The following is a 15,450-nucleotide window of genomic DNA, read 5'->3' on the forward strand; positions in this document are numbered from 1 at the left end:
CCTCCGCACAGCCACGGTGGGTTTTTTCATCCAGTACGGGAAGGGGGGGGGGGGGGGGGGGAATGACCATTTTACATGTCCGCTCCCTGCGTACACACCCACCCATCCACCCACACATATTGACATGCATGCATGGGATCGTATGATCAAGGCTCGGCGTGAGCTGTAGCAAGCAGCTCCCACACGGCCACGGCGCATCGCATCTCGACGTGGTCAGGAAAGGCGGCAAACCATGGCGCATCAGCGAGGTACGAGTCGTCGTTGAGGATGAGCCACGAGAGGTTCTCACGGATGGACGAGGAGCCGTCGACGTGGACTTCGATGAGCTGCGAGGCGATGAACTCGCGGAAGGGCGGAAGGAGGACAGCGAGGTCGAGTTTGGGCGCGGTGGCGCACAGGGTGTCGCGATCGGCGGTCGACAGCTCGTCCTTGTACTTGCTGGCGACCTTGTCAAAGGCGTCGCCTGCAGTGAACTCTTGCAGGAGCCGGTAGAGGCCCTCGAGGTGCTTGAGCCTGACGTGCTGCTTGATATTGACCGGGAGGCTGCTCTCGGCGGCGGCGTTGAGCAGGACAGTCCGCAGGTAGTCGACGAGCTGATGCTCGCCGATGTCGAGCCGCTGAACGAGGCTCCCGCCTGTGGCCGAGAGGAACGCCGCCACAGTCTCAAGGGTCTGTAGGACGCGATGCGCCACTGCGAGCGAAGAGAGGTCACGGGTGATGGCCTCGGCCAGCTCGCGCGGCAGCGGCTCCTGCACAATCTTCTGTCGCACCGCGAGCATGCCCGACGCCACGCCGCCTTCGCTCACAAAGCGGGTCATTCGAAGCTCGACGTCAATGAGCGGCTTGCCGCCGAGGAACCTGGCCACGAGGTGACCTTGTGCTGCCGCAAAGTCGTACACAATGTCCCCGCTCTGGGTGTACTGCACGCACTGCTTCTCCACATACGGCGCAAAATCCAACTCTCGGTCGCAGGCGAGGACGTGCGCTGGCGTCATGAACGCGCCCTGGACAACGTTGCCGCTCCCGCCAGCGCGCTGCAACTCGCGCCCTCCCAGCAGCAACACTTCGTCGACTCGCTCCACAAGCGTGTTGTGCTTTTCCACCAGGAACCGCACCAGCGCTACCGGGCAGATGCCCTCGTCCTTGTCCGAGCAGAGCGAGAACGCCAGCGGCGTCGACCGCTCCATCCGCACGTTGACAAAGAGCTGCGGAATGCGGAGGCAGCCGAACCGCTCGACGTACTTCCACGCCGCTGTCCATGCTGCGACATACTCTTCAAACGCCGCCTCCCATCGTGGCCGCTCCGTCTCGCTCAGCGCGTCGAGCACTTCGCCGACAGTGGTCGCCCGCGCCGTCTCACGATCGAGGCGATGGTTGAACCGCTGCAGCACTAGCCCGAGCCAGGCAAACGTGCCTGGCAGGTGCGCGCACCCGCGGAGCTGCGCCGCCTGCGCCAGGTACTCGGTGAGGATCGGGAACCGCTCGCTCGCCAGCGGATCCATGTTGAGCTGCGTCACAAAGTGCTCCAGCGAGAACGGCGCCCGGTAGAGGAAGAGGGCCGACGCCGCAAGCGCCCGCGTCTCTGGTGCCAGCTCGTCGACCGCCACGCTCTCGAGCAGCTCGCCAGTAAAGAGCGAGCCCTCGGTATCGCCGTCGGCCGAGGCTGTCGCATATGCCGCCGCCAGCCGCGCCGCCAGCCCATCGGTGTCAAAGAGCGGGAAGAGGTGCGAGGCAACCAGGTGTTCCTCCCACACACCACGTGCGTCCGTGGACGCCAGCACTCGTGCGTCTTGAGCCAGCCCGCCGCCGCGCACATCCATCGAGGTCAGTCCGGCGTGCAGCAGCATCGCTACGTCGTCGTCGGTCCGCGAGAGCATTGTCGACAGAAGCTCCCAATCGGCGAAAAAGTGCTCCTCAAAGAACACCACCGCATCGTCCGGGTCGCAGTACGTGGTGTTGAACAGCGGCCGAACAGCTGCCCGCCAGCTCGGCCAGCCGGCCACGCCGCCGAGCACCAGCGCTGCATGCATCAACAGCCGCACCACCCGGGTCGCCACAGGATTGAGCGCACGGACCGAGAAAAACCGGTCGTCAGCCTCGTCCGCAGCCGCGCGGATGCAGTAGTTGGGCGAGGTCTGGTCATCAAACTCAGTCTTTTGGTACAGTTCGGTGCCGACGTCGCCGAGGTCGATGTTGGTCTCGAGCAGGTTGTGCGACTCACCGCCAATCTGCTCGCCGCACTCGGCGCACTGCAGGACTTGTGTCGGGCGCCCACACTTGTCAGTGTAGTACGCGTGCCCGTTCGGACACGCATACCACCGCCCACCAAGCGCAGTCTGTGCCATCTTGCGAATGTCCTCCGGCATCGTCGGCAAGTACGAGCCCGCAATCGCTCCCGGCTCCAGCAGCATCGTCTTGAGCAGTGCCATCGGCGCGTGGGCGTGCGCTGCAAGCGCCGCCACTGCCACATGTGCCACCACCCGCGCCTGCAGAAGCTCTTCTGGCGACGACTCGGGATTGACAGCAAGCATGGCCGCCGCCACGCCGCCAGCACTTGCTGGCGACGACGATGACGCTCCTGCGCCGTTTTTGTCGCCGGTCACCCCACCGCGAGCAAAGAACGCCACAAGCGCCCGCTCCTGCGACGACGCCACAGCTTGGAGACCCGGACTCGACTCCAGCCACGCCTCGAGTGCGACCTTGCGGCTCGCCAGCTCGCCTTGATCGGCCACCGGGAGCACATGAAGGAGGTAGACCTGGTGGAAGACTGCAGCAAGGAGGGCAGCAACCACCCGCCCACTGCTTGTTTCGGCCGCCTCGGTGCTTGCCAGCCACGACTCGAGCGACGTCGTCGAGCCCGACGAGAGGAAGCCGGCTACAGCGGCATCGCTCGACCCAAAGAGCGGGAGCGAGACAAACGGGTTGTTCCGTGGGAGCTTGCTTGATCCGAGGAACCGCACAAGTCCGGGTTCGCCGCTCTGCCGCCACTGCGAGAGCCACTCAGAGCTGACTAGAGGCTCCTGCAAAAGTGCCGATCGCACAAACGACACGCCTCGTGCCCGCTCCATCGTCTTGAGCACAAACATACGCATCGACCGAGTCACACTCGCGCCAGATCCAGAAGCGCCAACGAGCAGGCGAGCCACCATAGGGCCAAGCTGAGCCAGGCTCAGCACGCTCGCGCCCCTACCACCGCTCCGGCGCTTGGCGTCGACCTCGGCACAGAGCGCGTTGGCGTACGCGGTGAGCACGACCCGGACCCGTGCAATGTCGTCCAAAACTCGTGCCACAGCGTCGCGTGAGTCAGCACCACCAGCCGCCAGCACGCTGGCCACACCAGCCTCCAAATCGGATGGAATGACAAGGCCGTCCACACCGCTGACCGCCAGCTCGGCCGCAAGCGCCTCCTCGCGAACAGTCGTCCAGAGAACCGCCAATGGCACGTCAACGTAGCCTGCAAGCTCGACTCCAATCGCGAGCTCTGCTGCGAGCAGGTCGGCAACCGCTGGCGCCAGCGTCTCCGACTCGAGACTCATCAGCTGTCGAAGGAGAGCAACCCGCGCCGACGCTGACGGAACCACGTCGATGTAGTACTTGGCGGCGTCATCAAGGAGAAAGTCTGGCGCGTTTCCGGCGAGCAACGCCACAAAGTCAGCCAGCAGCGGCACGTCCAGCGATGCGAGGCCGTGCGGCGAAAGACAGTGCTCAAAGACAAACGCCTCCATCAGATGCGAGGCTGCCATCGAGAGCGCCGCTTCCTTGGCTGCCGCTGCCGCCACCGCCGCGGCGTCCTCGTACGCCGGCACGGGTTCAGGTGCGTTCGGCACCCGACACCACAGACAAGCCCGGCCTTGCTCCAGGTAAGCTGGAGAAGCCCGGAACTGTGCCACACATCCTGCACAGAGCAGTTGGTTGCACGACCCGCGCCCACAGTACCGCACAGGCTCGCTTGGAATCGAAAGACAGATCGCACACTCGATCTCCTGCCCGCGGCGCGAGATCTGCCGGTTGAGGTCCGACAGCAGTTGGACAAGGACCCGATACGCCGACTGGGTTGCCAGCTCAACAGGTTCGAGCGCTTCAAGGACCGAGAGCGTCATCGCCGGCTCGATGTACAGCACCATCGCGACCTCGCGCACAAACGTGTGATAGAACGCGAGCTTGCGCCACTGGCGAGCGCTGGCGGCCAACCTCGCCGCGTGACGTGGCAAGGCTGCATCCTTAACCTCCTCGTCGGCCCACGCCAGGACCGAGTCAACCGCGGGCTGCGCCTTTTCAAACCGGGCTGCCCAGTCTGGATAGTCGTCGAGGGCACACCACGCCTGGTTGACCGGGGCCAGCGCATCGAGCGCGGCAACGAGCACATCGAGATGAACTTCCGGGCCGAGTACACCTCCTGTACGAGCCAGTGCGCCAAAAACCCCGACCTTGGTTGCCGGAACGGCATCCACAAGCTCGAGGTACGCGCGCACAAACTTCTCTGCCCGCCAAAAGCCAGCATGCAGCGCGCCGAGCGTAGTGCGGCCGCTCGCCAGCTGCCCCAGCACATCGGCCACCTCTTCAACAGAGTACGCATCTGAGCCCGGCAGCGACATGGCGGCCAGGTCGTAGACGTACCGATCAAAGAGTTCACGGGGAAGCTCCCCAGAGAGGCCGTGCTCAAGGTCAAGGAGTGCAAACTGGCTCTCCAGTGCATCAGCGTCGGCAAAGGCGCGCGACGCCGAAATGATGCGTGCAAGATAAAAGGAGAATGGAAAGCGCGAGGCAAAGCGTGCGCCGCTGGCACCGTCCGAGCTCACGGTCACGGTGCCACCGACCTGCGGGACAAGCTGATCGGTGCTAGTTGCGCCCATGTCGGAAAACGACTTGGCAAAGAGGTAGAGCCAGAGGGCGCGAAGGTCTGGCTCGTCGTACAGAGCGAGCGTGCTGTTGCGGTCCATGTGGGCGAGGAGATGTGCAAACGAGGCCGCAAGCCGATCTGTGATGAGCGAGTGGAGGGCAGACCGGAAGGTTCCCGCCAGCGCGAGTTCGTGATCCATCGACGCCACAGCGCCAACGTCGAGCGTGACGTCGGCGGCAGCCACAAGCTCAGCCATAATTGACGCCACAGGCTCCAGGAACGCCGGTTCCTCGAGCGAGCGCAGAATGCCTGAAATGAGCTCTCGGACATCGTCATTGGTCCGCTCGTAGGGGTAGACCAGCTTGGCGAGCGCGGATCGAAAGTGCTCGGAGAGCACAGCCTTGAGGTCAAGCTCTGGCAGGAGCGACGAGAGCGACCGACCGAGCATGGCCGTCACGTCCGGAAGGCCCGAGCTCGAGCACGGCTCGAGGGCGTCGATGAACGCGTAGTGCCACCGCGAGTCAAAGTCAAAGGCAAAGGCCGGGCCAGACCCGCCGCCAACACCCGACCGCGGCAGGTGGACGAGGAGAACAAGGAGGGCAGAGTTATCTGCAGCCTTGGCAAGTGCGTTCTCGCAAATGTACTTGGCGTGCTCGATCCGGCGGAGCGAGGATGCGAGTGGATCGCACTGCAGCAGGAGAACCCGCGACATTGCTGCTGCCGACGGCAGCCGAGCCGATGACGACGCTTCTTCGCACGTTGTCTCGAAGAACGTCCTGACCTCTGAGAGCAAGTCGCGCTCCGACGAGAGCTCATGGAGCAGAATGTGGTGGACGTCCCAGCCGGCGTCGCCAAGGAGAGTCACCGGCGTGGATGAGATCGGCGCGTAGGTCATGACGAGCGAGCGGGTGACAGAGGCGTCGGGCAGGGCGGAGACAAAGGTGACCAGGTCCGAGTGAGCCTGCTGGCCAAAGTAGAGTTCGGCTGGCGAGACGCCGAATGAGGCCGCGAGCGCAGCGGCACGCTCGGACTCGAGCGCGCGGCAGGTGGCCTCGGGCGTTGCGATCCACATGAGCTTGGCCAGCGCGACACCATCGGCACTCTCGGTCCCGCCCGCAGTGCTACTTTCAGCATCGCCACTGGCGCCCGCGTCGTCGCGGCCGAGCTGCGAGGTGAGGACAAGCGAGGAGAGGAGGTCTGGATGGTAGCCGCAGAACGCAGCCTGGGCATCGGCCTGCGAGGGCCCGGCAAAGGCGGTGACAAAGTCAGTGAGGCGGTCGACGGTGCGGGAAGCGGAGGAAGAGAGCATCGAGCCGCGCTCCATGACTTGCTTCTCGAACCGGTTGAGAAGCGGCGGAGCGAGGCGGGTGTAGGCCTCGTGCTTGTCGACGACGACGACGATGCGGAACGTGGGATCAATGGGGCAGAGTCGCGAGTGGGTGCCAAAGGCGAGGCGGACAAAGAGCTGGCCGCCATACTCGCAGTAGTGCTGGTTGAGCAAGTCGTAGAGCGACTCGTAGAGCGACTCGCAGTGGACAAGGACAACAGTGACACCCTCGGCCATGCAGTTCTTGACGCGCTGGATGTTGAGGCAGACCTGTAGATCGGTCTGGTCGAGCGGAAAGTCAGAACCAAAAATGACCTGGGTGTTGTCGAGGGTGAGGAGACCCGAATCAAAGACCAGGCCAAGCGCTGCGTTGTTCTTGGTGAGAAGCATGAGGTGGCGGGCTTCGATCTGAGCCAGGTTCTGCGCCACCAGCTGCGTCACAGACAGCGGCGGTGCGCGCTCGAGCGGCAGGCCGATGGTGCGGAAAAAGGTGGCGAGGACTGCCTTGGTCTCGGCTGGCCGGCCGCCAAAGTTACGGAGGACAGCCTCTGCGAGGAGGGCAGGATCAAGCGAGCTTGCCGTGCAGTCGACGTTGAGGGCGCGGTTGATGTGGCGGACGGTGGAGTAAAACTCGCGGAGGCCCCAAAAGTCCGGCAGCTGCTGGTTGGCGTAGGTGGTCGAGTACGCTTCGGCAAGGGAGCCGAGGTAGCCCTTGAGGTTGGCCGACGCCACCATGCCCTCGGCAGTGATCGAGAGGTCATCAACGGTCGGGGCAGGCCGGTAGAGATGGACGGCACGGTTCATCTTGGCCGGGTCGAGGGCCCAGTTGGAGATTCCGACCACGGCCTCGCCGGCCGAGCCCTCGTCGAGCACCTTGTGAAGGACCTTGAGAGGGAGGTGCGGCGACTGCTCGGCGAGGCCAACCTCGTCCAGGAGAACAACAACAACGGTGTTGGGTGCCTCGCGCTTGTAGCGGCGCGCGGTTTCAAAGGCAGCCTCGATGCCGTCCGAGGTCGAAAGTGGCGAGCATTGGTAGGAGAAGACCTCCACAGCCGGCAGCGAGCGGAGGAAGGCGTTTTCCGATGCGTCGCCGTTGAGGTTGGCCTGGACAAGCTCCATGGCGAGCGACTTGGACGAACCCGGCTTGCCGACGACAAAGATGGGGATCGAGTTGAGGACAGAGACCAGGATCATGAACAGGTTCTCGCACAGGGCCTCATTGAGAGCGATGCCATCGCCGAGCTTCATGTGCGAGACAAAGGCTCGCTGGGTCTCATCGAGGACCGTGGCAAAGGCGTTGGCATCGAGCTTGAGCCACTTGGCCTGGGCGTGCTGCTGGCGAGCATACCAGTGAGCGGTAAAGTCCCAGCCGTCGAGGAGCGAGAAGCCACCGCCGCCGCGGTTGCGGCGGTTGCGGCGGCTATGGCTGCGCGCATTCCGAGCCGACTGGGCCGCGACCTGCAGCGAGTACCACGCGTCCGAGACGGTAGCGCGGTATTCGCGGCGATGGGCACGTCCGAGACGGGCGTGGTAGCAGTACGCGAGCGAGAGAATGACGGCCTTGCGGATGGCCTTGCGTGCTGGCTTCTGGACCGAGAAAAACTCCTCGAGATCCCAGCCGTCTGCTGATCGGCTAAAGTGCTCGCCGAACCAGCGGTAGACTTTGACACAGCGGGCAACGTCGCGGAGCGAGACGGTGGAGCGCTCGCCGCCGGCGACGGCGCGCACAAACTCTTGCGAGGCGCAGATGAGCTCGGCAAAGACCTCGACAAACTCACCAAAAGGAGTAAGCTTTGGTGCCATAAAGGCGTAGCGGGCCTGCTCCTCGGCGGCGGGCCCATCGCCAAGCTGGGCGCGCATCAGCGCCTCGGCTTCCTCCTCGTTGAGGTTCTCCTGCTCCTGTACCATCTGCATCATCTCGGGCGTGACGTACACGCCAATGTTTCGGAGAAGAACAGCCTTGATGTACAGCCGCTCGGTGTCTGCTGAGAGGGCGCCAAAGTCGAACACATGGTCGACCATCGACTCGGGCAGCGGGTGGACCCGATAGACGAGGTTGGCGAGTGGATCGTGGATGCCAGTCCCAATGTTGTCGTCGTTGGGCCCAAACTCGGTTGCCGGCGCCTCGTAGACGAGACCGGCGGCGGCGGCGTCGTCGATGTCGGCGGCGGTCTTGAGGCGGTATGGATTGCAGGCGGCAATGATCTTGATCGAGGCCGGGAGCGTGACGCCATCCATCGAGTGGTCGCACACAAGCTCCTTGAACAGACCCATGCAGTTGCAGGTGTTGACTTCGTCGAAAAAGACGACAATGCGGTCGGTGGGCGAGACGAGGTCTGCAGCCTCGGCGAGCCGGTCGTGCATCCACGAGCAGATGGCTGGCGCATCCATGCCGCCGTGGATGTTGAGGATGCGAAGGCGGTAGCCGAGGATGGCGCAGAGCTGCTTGATGAGCGACGACTTGCCGCACCCGGTCTCGCCCGAGATGACAACCGGGAGGCCGTACTTGAGGCGGAGGAGGATAGAGAGCATCTTGAGCAAGTTGTCAACAGTGATGACGTACGACGGGTTAATGGGTTCCGACGTTGCGCCAGCCCATCCGTCTACTTTGCGCAGCAGTTCGATGGCGGCCTCGTTGGTGAGCTTCTTCCAGTCCTTGGCAAAGTCGAGGCCGTTGTGGGAGAGTGCTTGCTGGAGAGCATGCTCGAAAAAGGTGTGGGTAAACTCGGGGTTGAGCGAGAGAATGTCGAGTCCGGAGACCTCCATCGAGTGGGCCGACTGGTAGAAGAGAACGAGCGGGTGATCCGAAGTTTCCCACGAGGTCATGCGCGAAAAGCGAGCAGCAGCGCGCTCGGCGTCGGCGGCTGTGGGCGAGGTCGGGTTGGCCGGCGGCGGTCCGACGGGCGATGCTGACGAGGACGTGGCCGGCGCGGCGTCGTCATTGTCGGGAAAGGCGATGCGGCCGGGGACGGCGGCGTCGCCGCCAACAGGCGTCGGCACGTTGTAGCCAATGACCTCGACTTGGGGGACGGAGCGGAGCGAAAAGTCCTTGGAGGTCTCGATGAGGAGCGACATAAAGACGTGCTTAAGGCGCTCAAGGCCCTGGGTCGACTGAAGTACAGCCGAGGAGAAGACGGCGTAGTTGGTGAGGCGGAGGAACTGCTGGTACATAAACTTGACAAAGTTGGCAAAGATGAGGAACGACGGGCGCTGGTCGGTGATGCAGAACTGGACAAGGAGGCCGAAGGCCTCTTCGGGCGTCGGATCCGGATCCAGCCATGGGTTGTACTCGGGATCAAAGCCGTCGCCGGGCTCAAACTTGCCCGCGAGGTAGCTGCGAAGCATTTTGCACACAAAGACAAGCTCGTCGTTGACCGGGCAGGCGATGCGGGTGGCGGCGTTGTTGACAAAGATCGGGCTCCGGAGGTCGACCGAGCGCACTTTGAGATGAACTGAGGGGAGGAATGAGCAGAAGCGGAGCGAAAGCGCGGTCTTGTTGCCGACCGAGTTGGGGATCTCGAGATAAAAGGCGTCACCGGGCCGACGGTGGTAGACACGGCAGGAGCTAGTGTCACGGAGGACGCCGACAAGCAGGAGCTGGAAGAGGAGGGTGTTGGCCGACGGCGGAATGATGTGGCCGATGTCGAGGTGGAATGCGTAGGGGACCACGTCCGGAAGGGAGGTGAGAGTGTCGAGGAGGGTGGCGACCGAGGTCGACTCGCGGAAGGCGAGCTTGCGGTAGCGGAGCTCGGGGTTGTCGTACTTTTGCGCCTGTGCGATGAGCGAGAGGATGTGATGGCTCTTGCCGCCGCCGTTGATCTCGGACGTGACTGCGAGCGTGTGCGTGTGCGAGCCAGGAGCGGCGAGCGCGTCGGCGCAGACCCGACGAAGTTCGACCTCGTCGAGCGGCTGCAGGGCGACGAGCTGCGATGAGAGCGAAGTGAGGATGACCTGGCGCGGGGCCCCCGAGACAAACAGGAGCGACGCCGCGTTGTCTGTCCCGTACTCGGCGAGGAGTGAGTGGAGCGCGTCGACGATGGCGCATTGGAGCGTGTACGAGAGTGCGTGGATGTCGGCCAATGTGTAGAGTGCCGAGGCGCGGCCGTGGGCGGCGGCGGCCACAAATCGACGCAGGAGGAGCGTGACGTCCTCGAGCCGGGTGGTACTCGTGCAGAAGATGATCTCGTCGGGCTCGGGGAGCCGTCCGCGGCGCGCGTAGACCGAGAGCACCACGTCGATGACGCGAGACGGCGAGTCTGCGGTGGCCACCCAGACTGGGAGCGTCCGCGACTCGGCGGCCTTGACCAGCATGTCGGCGCGATGCTCAACGGTGGCGTCGGGCGGCGGGATGGTGCGGAAGGAGACCGACGCCGAGCCGAAGATGTCTGTGAGGATGGCACCTAGAGCCGAGAGCTTGTCTGCCGGGGTGGCATCCACCATGGCCGGTGTCCACGAGGCGTACGCGGCGGCGACGGCGGAGGCGTCGACAGAAGATGCCACCAGATGCATCATCGAGGTAAAGGCGTCGAGCGGCGACGCGGCTGAGCAAGATGCGAGAAGGAGGAGCTCGTCGTCGTCGTCGGCTGCGGCGCGAGCGCTGGTGGTGCCAAAGGCGGCGGCAGCAAGTGCCGCCGCGCCGTCCTGCGGCCCGCACCCAGGCGGCGCCGGGCCCGAACAAATGGAGCAGGTCGAGGCAGTTGGTGCGTTGTGAAAAGTGCACATAGGGCAGGGCCACTCGCCCGAAGGCAGCAGCGTCTGCGACTTGTCGCTTGTACTGAGGGACGATGGCGGCGGCAGCGCCGGTGCCGCGGTGGCTTCCACAGATGCAGCCGCGGGTTCCGGGGCGTGCTGGGCCGAGAGCAACTCGTTGAGGACCTGAATCTCGCGCATGGAAAAGTAGTTGAGGAAAAGTACGAGTCGCGCGCGGTCTTGACCGTCACCTTCCACTCGGCGATGTGCTGATCGAGCGAGGCGCGCAGAGCGTCGAGCTTGGCGCTTCCGGTCTCGACGTTGAACGGAAGGCGGAGCTCGTAGCCGCCCTGGAAGGCAAAGTGGCCCGAGGACGAGAGGGTGATGAGGGCTGCGCGGATCTCGAGCAAGGTCTCGAGCTGGAGGACGTAGGCTTCGACAACGGCCTCGACATCCATGGCAGCGCGGAGCTCCGAGTCGTCGGGAATCTCGGTCATCATGAGTTTGGAGCGGAGGTCAATGAGAAACTCCAGCGGGTGGCTCTCGGGCTCGCTGGTCGGGTCGTCGTCATCAGAGGCGAGGACGAGGGTGAGGACGTCGTCCTCTGCAGCGGCGGCGGTAAAGACAAAGGTGCCACGGGTGAGCATGTCGCGGAGCGAGTAGATCGACTTGATGCCTGGCGAGCGAGTCCGCTTCTCAAAGACGTTCATGAGCCCGTCGAATGAGGCCTGGATGTTGAGCAAGTGCTCGTGGTCGTCGCGAGAGATCTCGAGGGCGCGGAACTTGGCGAGAAAGGCGTCGGCGGACGCGTAGGTGGTCTGTCGGTAGAGGAGCGGAATGAGCTTAGTCCGAATGTGGACAAGCGAGGCGATGGACGAGAGGACTCGGGCATCGTCGGTGCACGGCCGACAGACCTGTAGCAAGCGGTTGAACTCGTCGGTGTCTGCGTGGTCGAGAAGCCATTCGGCGAGCGGGGCGGCGTCGGCGAGCACGCCGAGGAATGTCAGCTGGTTGCTTGAGTACGGCGCAAACAAGTCCCGGACGTGAGCCACGAGCGCTGGCAGCGACCCGAGGGTCTGCGAGGACCAGCGCGAGCGGATGGCAACAAGGTGTGACGTGAGCTGAACCACGAGCGGGTCAGCCTCGTACTCGGTGGCAACCAGCGGCGCGACAAGGCGGCAGACTTGCAGAGTGGCTGGGATCCAGGTGGTGAGCCGGAGGAGGAGCGAGTAGTCGGCGAGCATCGGGTAGACAGCGTCGGCCCACGAGCCCGCCTGGGCTGACGACGCCGCGGTCGAGTTTGCACTTGTCGAGGCGGCGAGCAAGTCGAGCTCACGTCGGTACGCCGGTGCATCGGCCGCCGGCGGAAGAGTGCCAAACGTCTCGCCGAGGCGGGTGACCGAGATCGAGGCGGTGGCGACGGAGGCGGCGAGCTCGGCCCATGCGCTCTGGGCGGCCGGAATGAGCTCAGCAAGGACGTCGTCCTGGGAAAGAACTATTTCAGTCAGTTCGACGTCGTCGTCGAGGGCGGCAGCGGCGGCGGCGGCGCTGGTCTCGTTATCGACATCGCCAGCCTCATCGTCAGATGAGAACGAGGAGACTCCGTGATCAAACGACGACGAGGCAGCGAGGGCGGCAGCGCGGAGAGAGGCTGAGAGCGAGGCGCCGGTTTGCTTCCAGATGGTGAAAAGAGGTCCGAGTTGCGAAGTGAGTACAGCCAGGGTACATGTGGCATGCACGGCAAGTCGCTCAGCGGGCGGTCGCGGATGTAGGCGAGGGTGAGCGAGTCAAAGCGGTCGCGAAGAGAGTCAGTCTGTGCGCGGAGCTGCGAGGCGTCAATGCGGACGCCGGCCGAGTTGCAGTAGAAGGAGATGAAGCACTGCAGCTGCTCGAGAGCCGCTTCAAAGTGGGCAAGCGGGGCAGCGGCATCGGAGAGAGTGTCGGCCGAGATGGCACCGGCGCCGGCGTCCAGAACGGCGCACATGTCAAGAAAGGCGGTGTGGGCCTCAATAGCAACGCGAAGAGTGGCGAGCGAGATGGCACCGGATACGAGCGAGGCGGCGGTGGTGTGAACGGTCGAGGCGGCGGCATCAAGGAGAGCGGCAAGGTGCGAGTCTGGTGGCGGGTGTCGAATCCAGCGAAAGACCTCGAGCCAGAGCGGAGCAAAGTTGAGGACGGCGACAAGCGATGGGCTCGCCGACGCGATGGCAACAAGGAGCGAGTGGAGAAGCGCGTGGGCGAGGAGCGAGGACGGCGAGAGGTTGTCGCGAATGAGGCCAACGATGGCCATGAGCTCGTCGAGCGGGCGCGAGGTGGCTGCCGAGGTGACGACGTTGGAGGCGTGGTCTAGGAGCCAGGCAGCAAGCGGTGGAGAGTAGGCGTCAAACGCGATGGCGCAGAGGGCCGGGAGAACCGCGGCTGGCTCGCCGCGGAAAAAGTGGCAGCGGCCAAGCTCAAACAGAGTGGCCTGAACGCGATGGATGCCAAAGTAGGGAATGGCGAGCAAAGCGTTGGCGGCATCGAGGCCGTCGCGCGTCGCGGCAAGACGGGCAGCTGCAATCTGCTGTGGTGTGGGCTTTTTCTTGCGACGGGCGCGCGAGGAAAAGGCGTACTGAAAGCCCCATGTGGAACCGGTGAGTGGCCTGTCGTCGTCGTCCGAATCGTCGTCCGAGTCGGTGTCCGACTGGGCGTGTGAGCGGCGGAACCAGTCCTTGGCTGCGGCGTTGAGGGCGGCAACAAGCTCGAGGCCCGGAGCTGCGGCGTCGCGCTCAGCCTGCGGCGCGTCGGGCGAGACCGGCGGCGGCGGCTGGTAGTCGGCGAGGCAGAGGGCGACAAAGTCGAGGACGGCGCCCTGAAACGCATCAGCCTCGGCGTTGTTGAGCATGGCGGCGGCAACAGCCGGCGAGGCAAGAGATGGGACGCGGGCGACAAGGCCGGCAAGGACTCCGATGTCGGCTTCCTTGGCCCAGTACAGCTGCTGGACTTTGGTTGCAAAGGCAGCGACGAGGGCCGGGGCAAAAGCGGCAAAGTCGTCGTCGAAGAGTGCGTCAAGGGCGGCAACACTCGGGGCGTGAGCGACGAGGCCGCGGTGCCAAGCGGCGGCGAGGGCGGCGAGCGGCGGCTCGCCCTCAAAGACGGTGCCGGCCGTGAGCATGGCCTGCAGATCGCCGAGCGCCGACGCGGCGAGGCCACGGACGGTGGCGGCGGCGTCAAGAAAGTCGGGCATCGACTTTGAGGCGTTCTTGATGCGAATGGTCGGATGGACGCTGTGCTTGTCAAACAGTGGGGTGGCCTTGAGCCAGTCGTAGGAGCCGACGCCCGCGGCGCGCTCGGCAGCCTCTGCAACGCCGACGACGGCCCAGCGGCCGTGGCGACCAAAGTGGGCGAGGTCAAAGCCCGCGGCAGCGGCAATGTCGACGCCGTTGAGCATGTGCCAGCACCAGGGTGATGGATCTGGGACGCGGCGTTTGCGTGCAGCGCGCGCGGCCGGCACGGGGACGGCGCGGCCGTTGACAGCCTGGTAGGTGATACCAGAGGCGCCAGCGCCGGCCGTGCGCCATGGATCGCGCGACGAGAGGCCATACGAGCCGACAATGGCGGCGAGGACAAGTGAGAGGCCGGTCTCAACGCCGGTCTCGCCACCGGCTTCCTGCAGCCGCGCCAGAGCCTTGTTGATCACGCCCTCGGCCTGGGCCCGCGATGAGCGGAACGAGAGTTTGAGATCAAAGACCCGCTCGAGGAGATCGGCAACTTCGAGGCCGCCATTGAAAAAAGCATCAAGATCAAGGGTCATAAAGGTGACCACCTCGCCAGAGATGCGCTTGTAGGCGGCAAAGCGGCGGTTGCGATAGTCGCGACGAAAGGCATCGAACCAGTGATTGCGGATGGTATCTGGCGCCCGATTGGCGCCGCCCTCCATATCCACCGAGTTGGTCGACGTAGACTCGATGGCGTACTTGTACTGAAAGACGCCGCGGAACTTTTTGTGCCCGATCTTGTACGGCTGAGATTGGGGGGGGGGGGAGGGGCGGAAAAGGAACATGGGCTCGATGTGGCAGGTGCCGGAGGAAGACAATGATGACAATGATGATAGCTGGGGAATGCTGATTGGGGAATGATCGGAGAGGGGGAGCACGGAGAGGACGAAGAGTAGGCAGGGGCAGGGGCAGGGGCGAGGGGGGGGGGGAGGGGGAGGGAGGTCGACATACCAGGAGGACTTGTAGGTCCCATACCGACGGGTCCGACTCGCTTTGAATCATGGGCAGGCCATGCTGCCACTCACCCAGCTCGGGAATGGAGCCACGGAGGGTGACGATGTCGGTGGGTCGCAGTACTGTGGTGTCGACCACAACATGGAAGGTGACGAGGGTCTCGGGAGGTGGGGTTGCTGCCGCTGCTGCTGCTGCTGCTGCCATGCCTGTGAGCAGAAGCAGGAGAAGAAGCGAGACCGGTGTGACCAGCAGAGGTCTTTTGGGCGACGCTGTCACTGATCGGGGCGATCGGCAGAGGCCGGGGATATAGAGGGATGGGGAGAGTGGAGGGATGGGGGGGGAGAGAGGAGAGAGAGATGGAGGGAATGAAGAAGGGAGGGAGG

General features: G+C 64.4%; 1 protein-coding gene across 1 annotated transcript; it reads right to left on the minus strand.

The window, feature by feature from the left end:
• Positions 1–54: 54 nt before the first annotated feature.
• Positions 55–15,271, minus strand: AMSG_01915 (uncharacterized protein; the record flags this gene model as incomplete). The annotated part of the gene is made up of 5 exons (XM_013905962.1): positions 55–7,587; positions 7,615–11,048; positions 11,102–12,529; positions 12,583–14,859; positions 15,065–15,271. The coding sequence occupies 5 exons, from the start codon at positions 15,269–15,271 to the stop codon at positions 147–149; spliced, it is 14,787 nt and encodes a 4,928-aa protein (XP_013761416.1). The 3' UTR covers positions 55–146.
• Positions 15,272–15,450: the final 179 nt, after the last annotated feature.

Source organism: Thecamonas trahens, assembly GCF_000142905.1.
Source record: "Thecamonas trahens ATCC 50062 unplaced genomic scaffold supercont1.7, whole genome shotgun sequence".
Taxonomy (NCBI): Eukaryota; order Apusomonadida; family Apusomonadidae; genus Thecamonas; species Thecamonas trahens.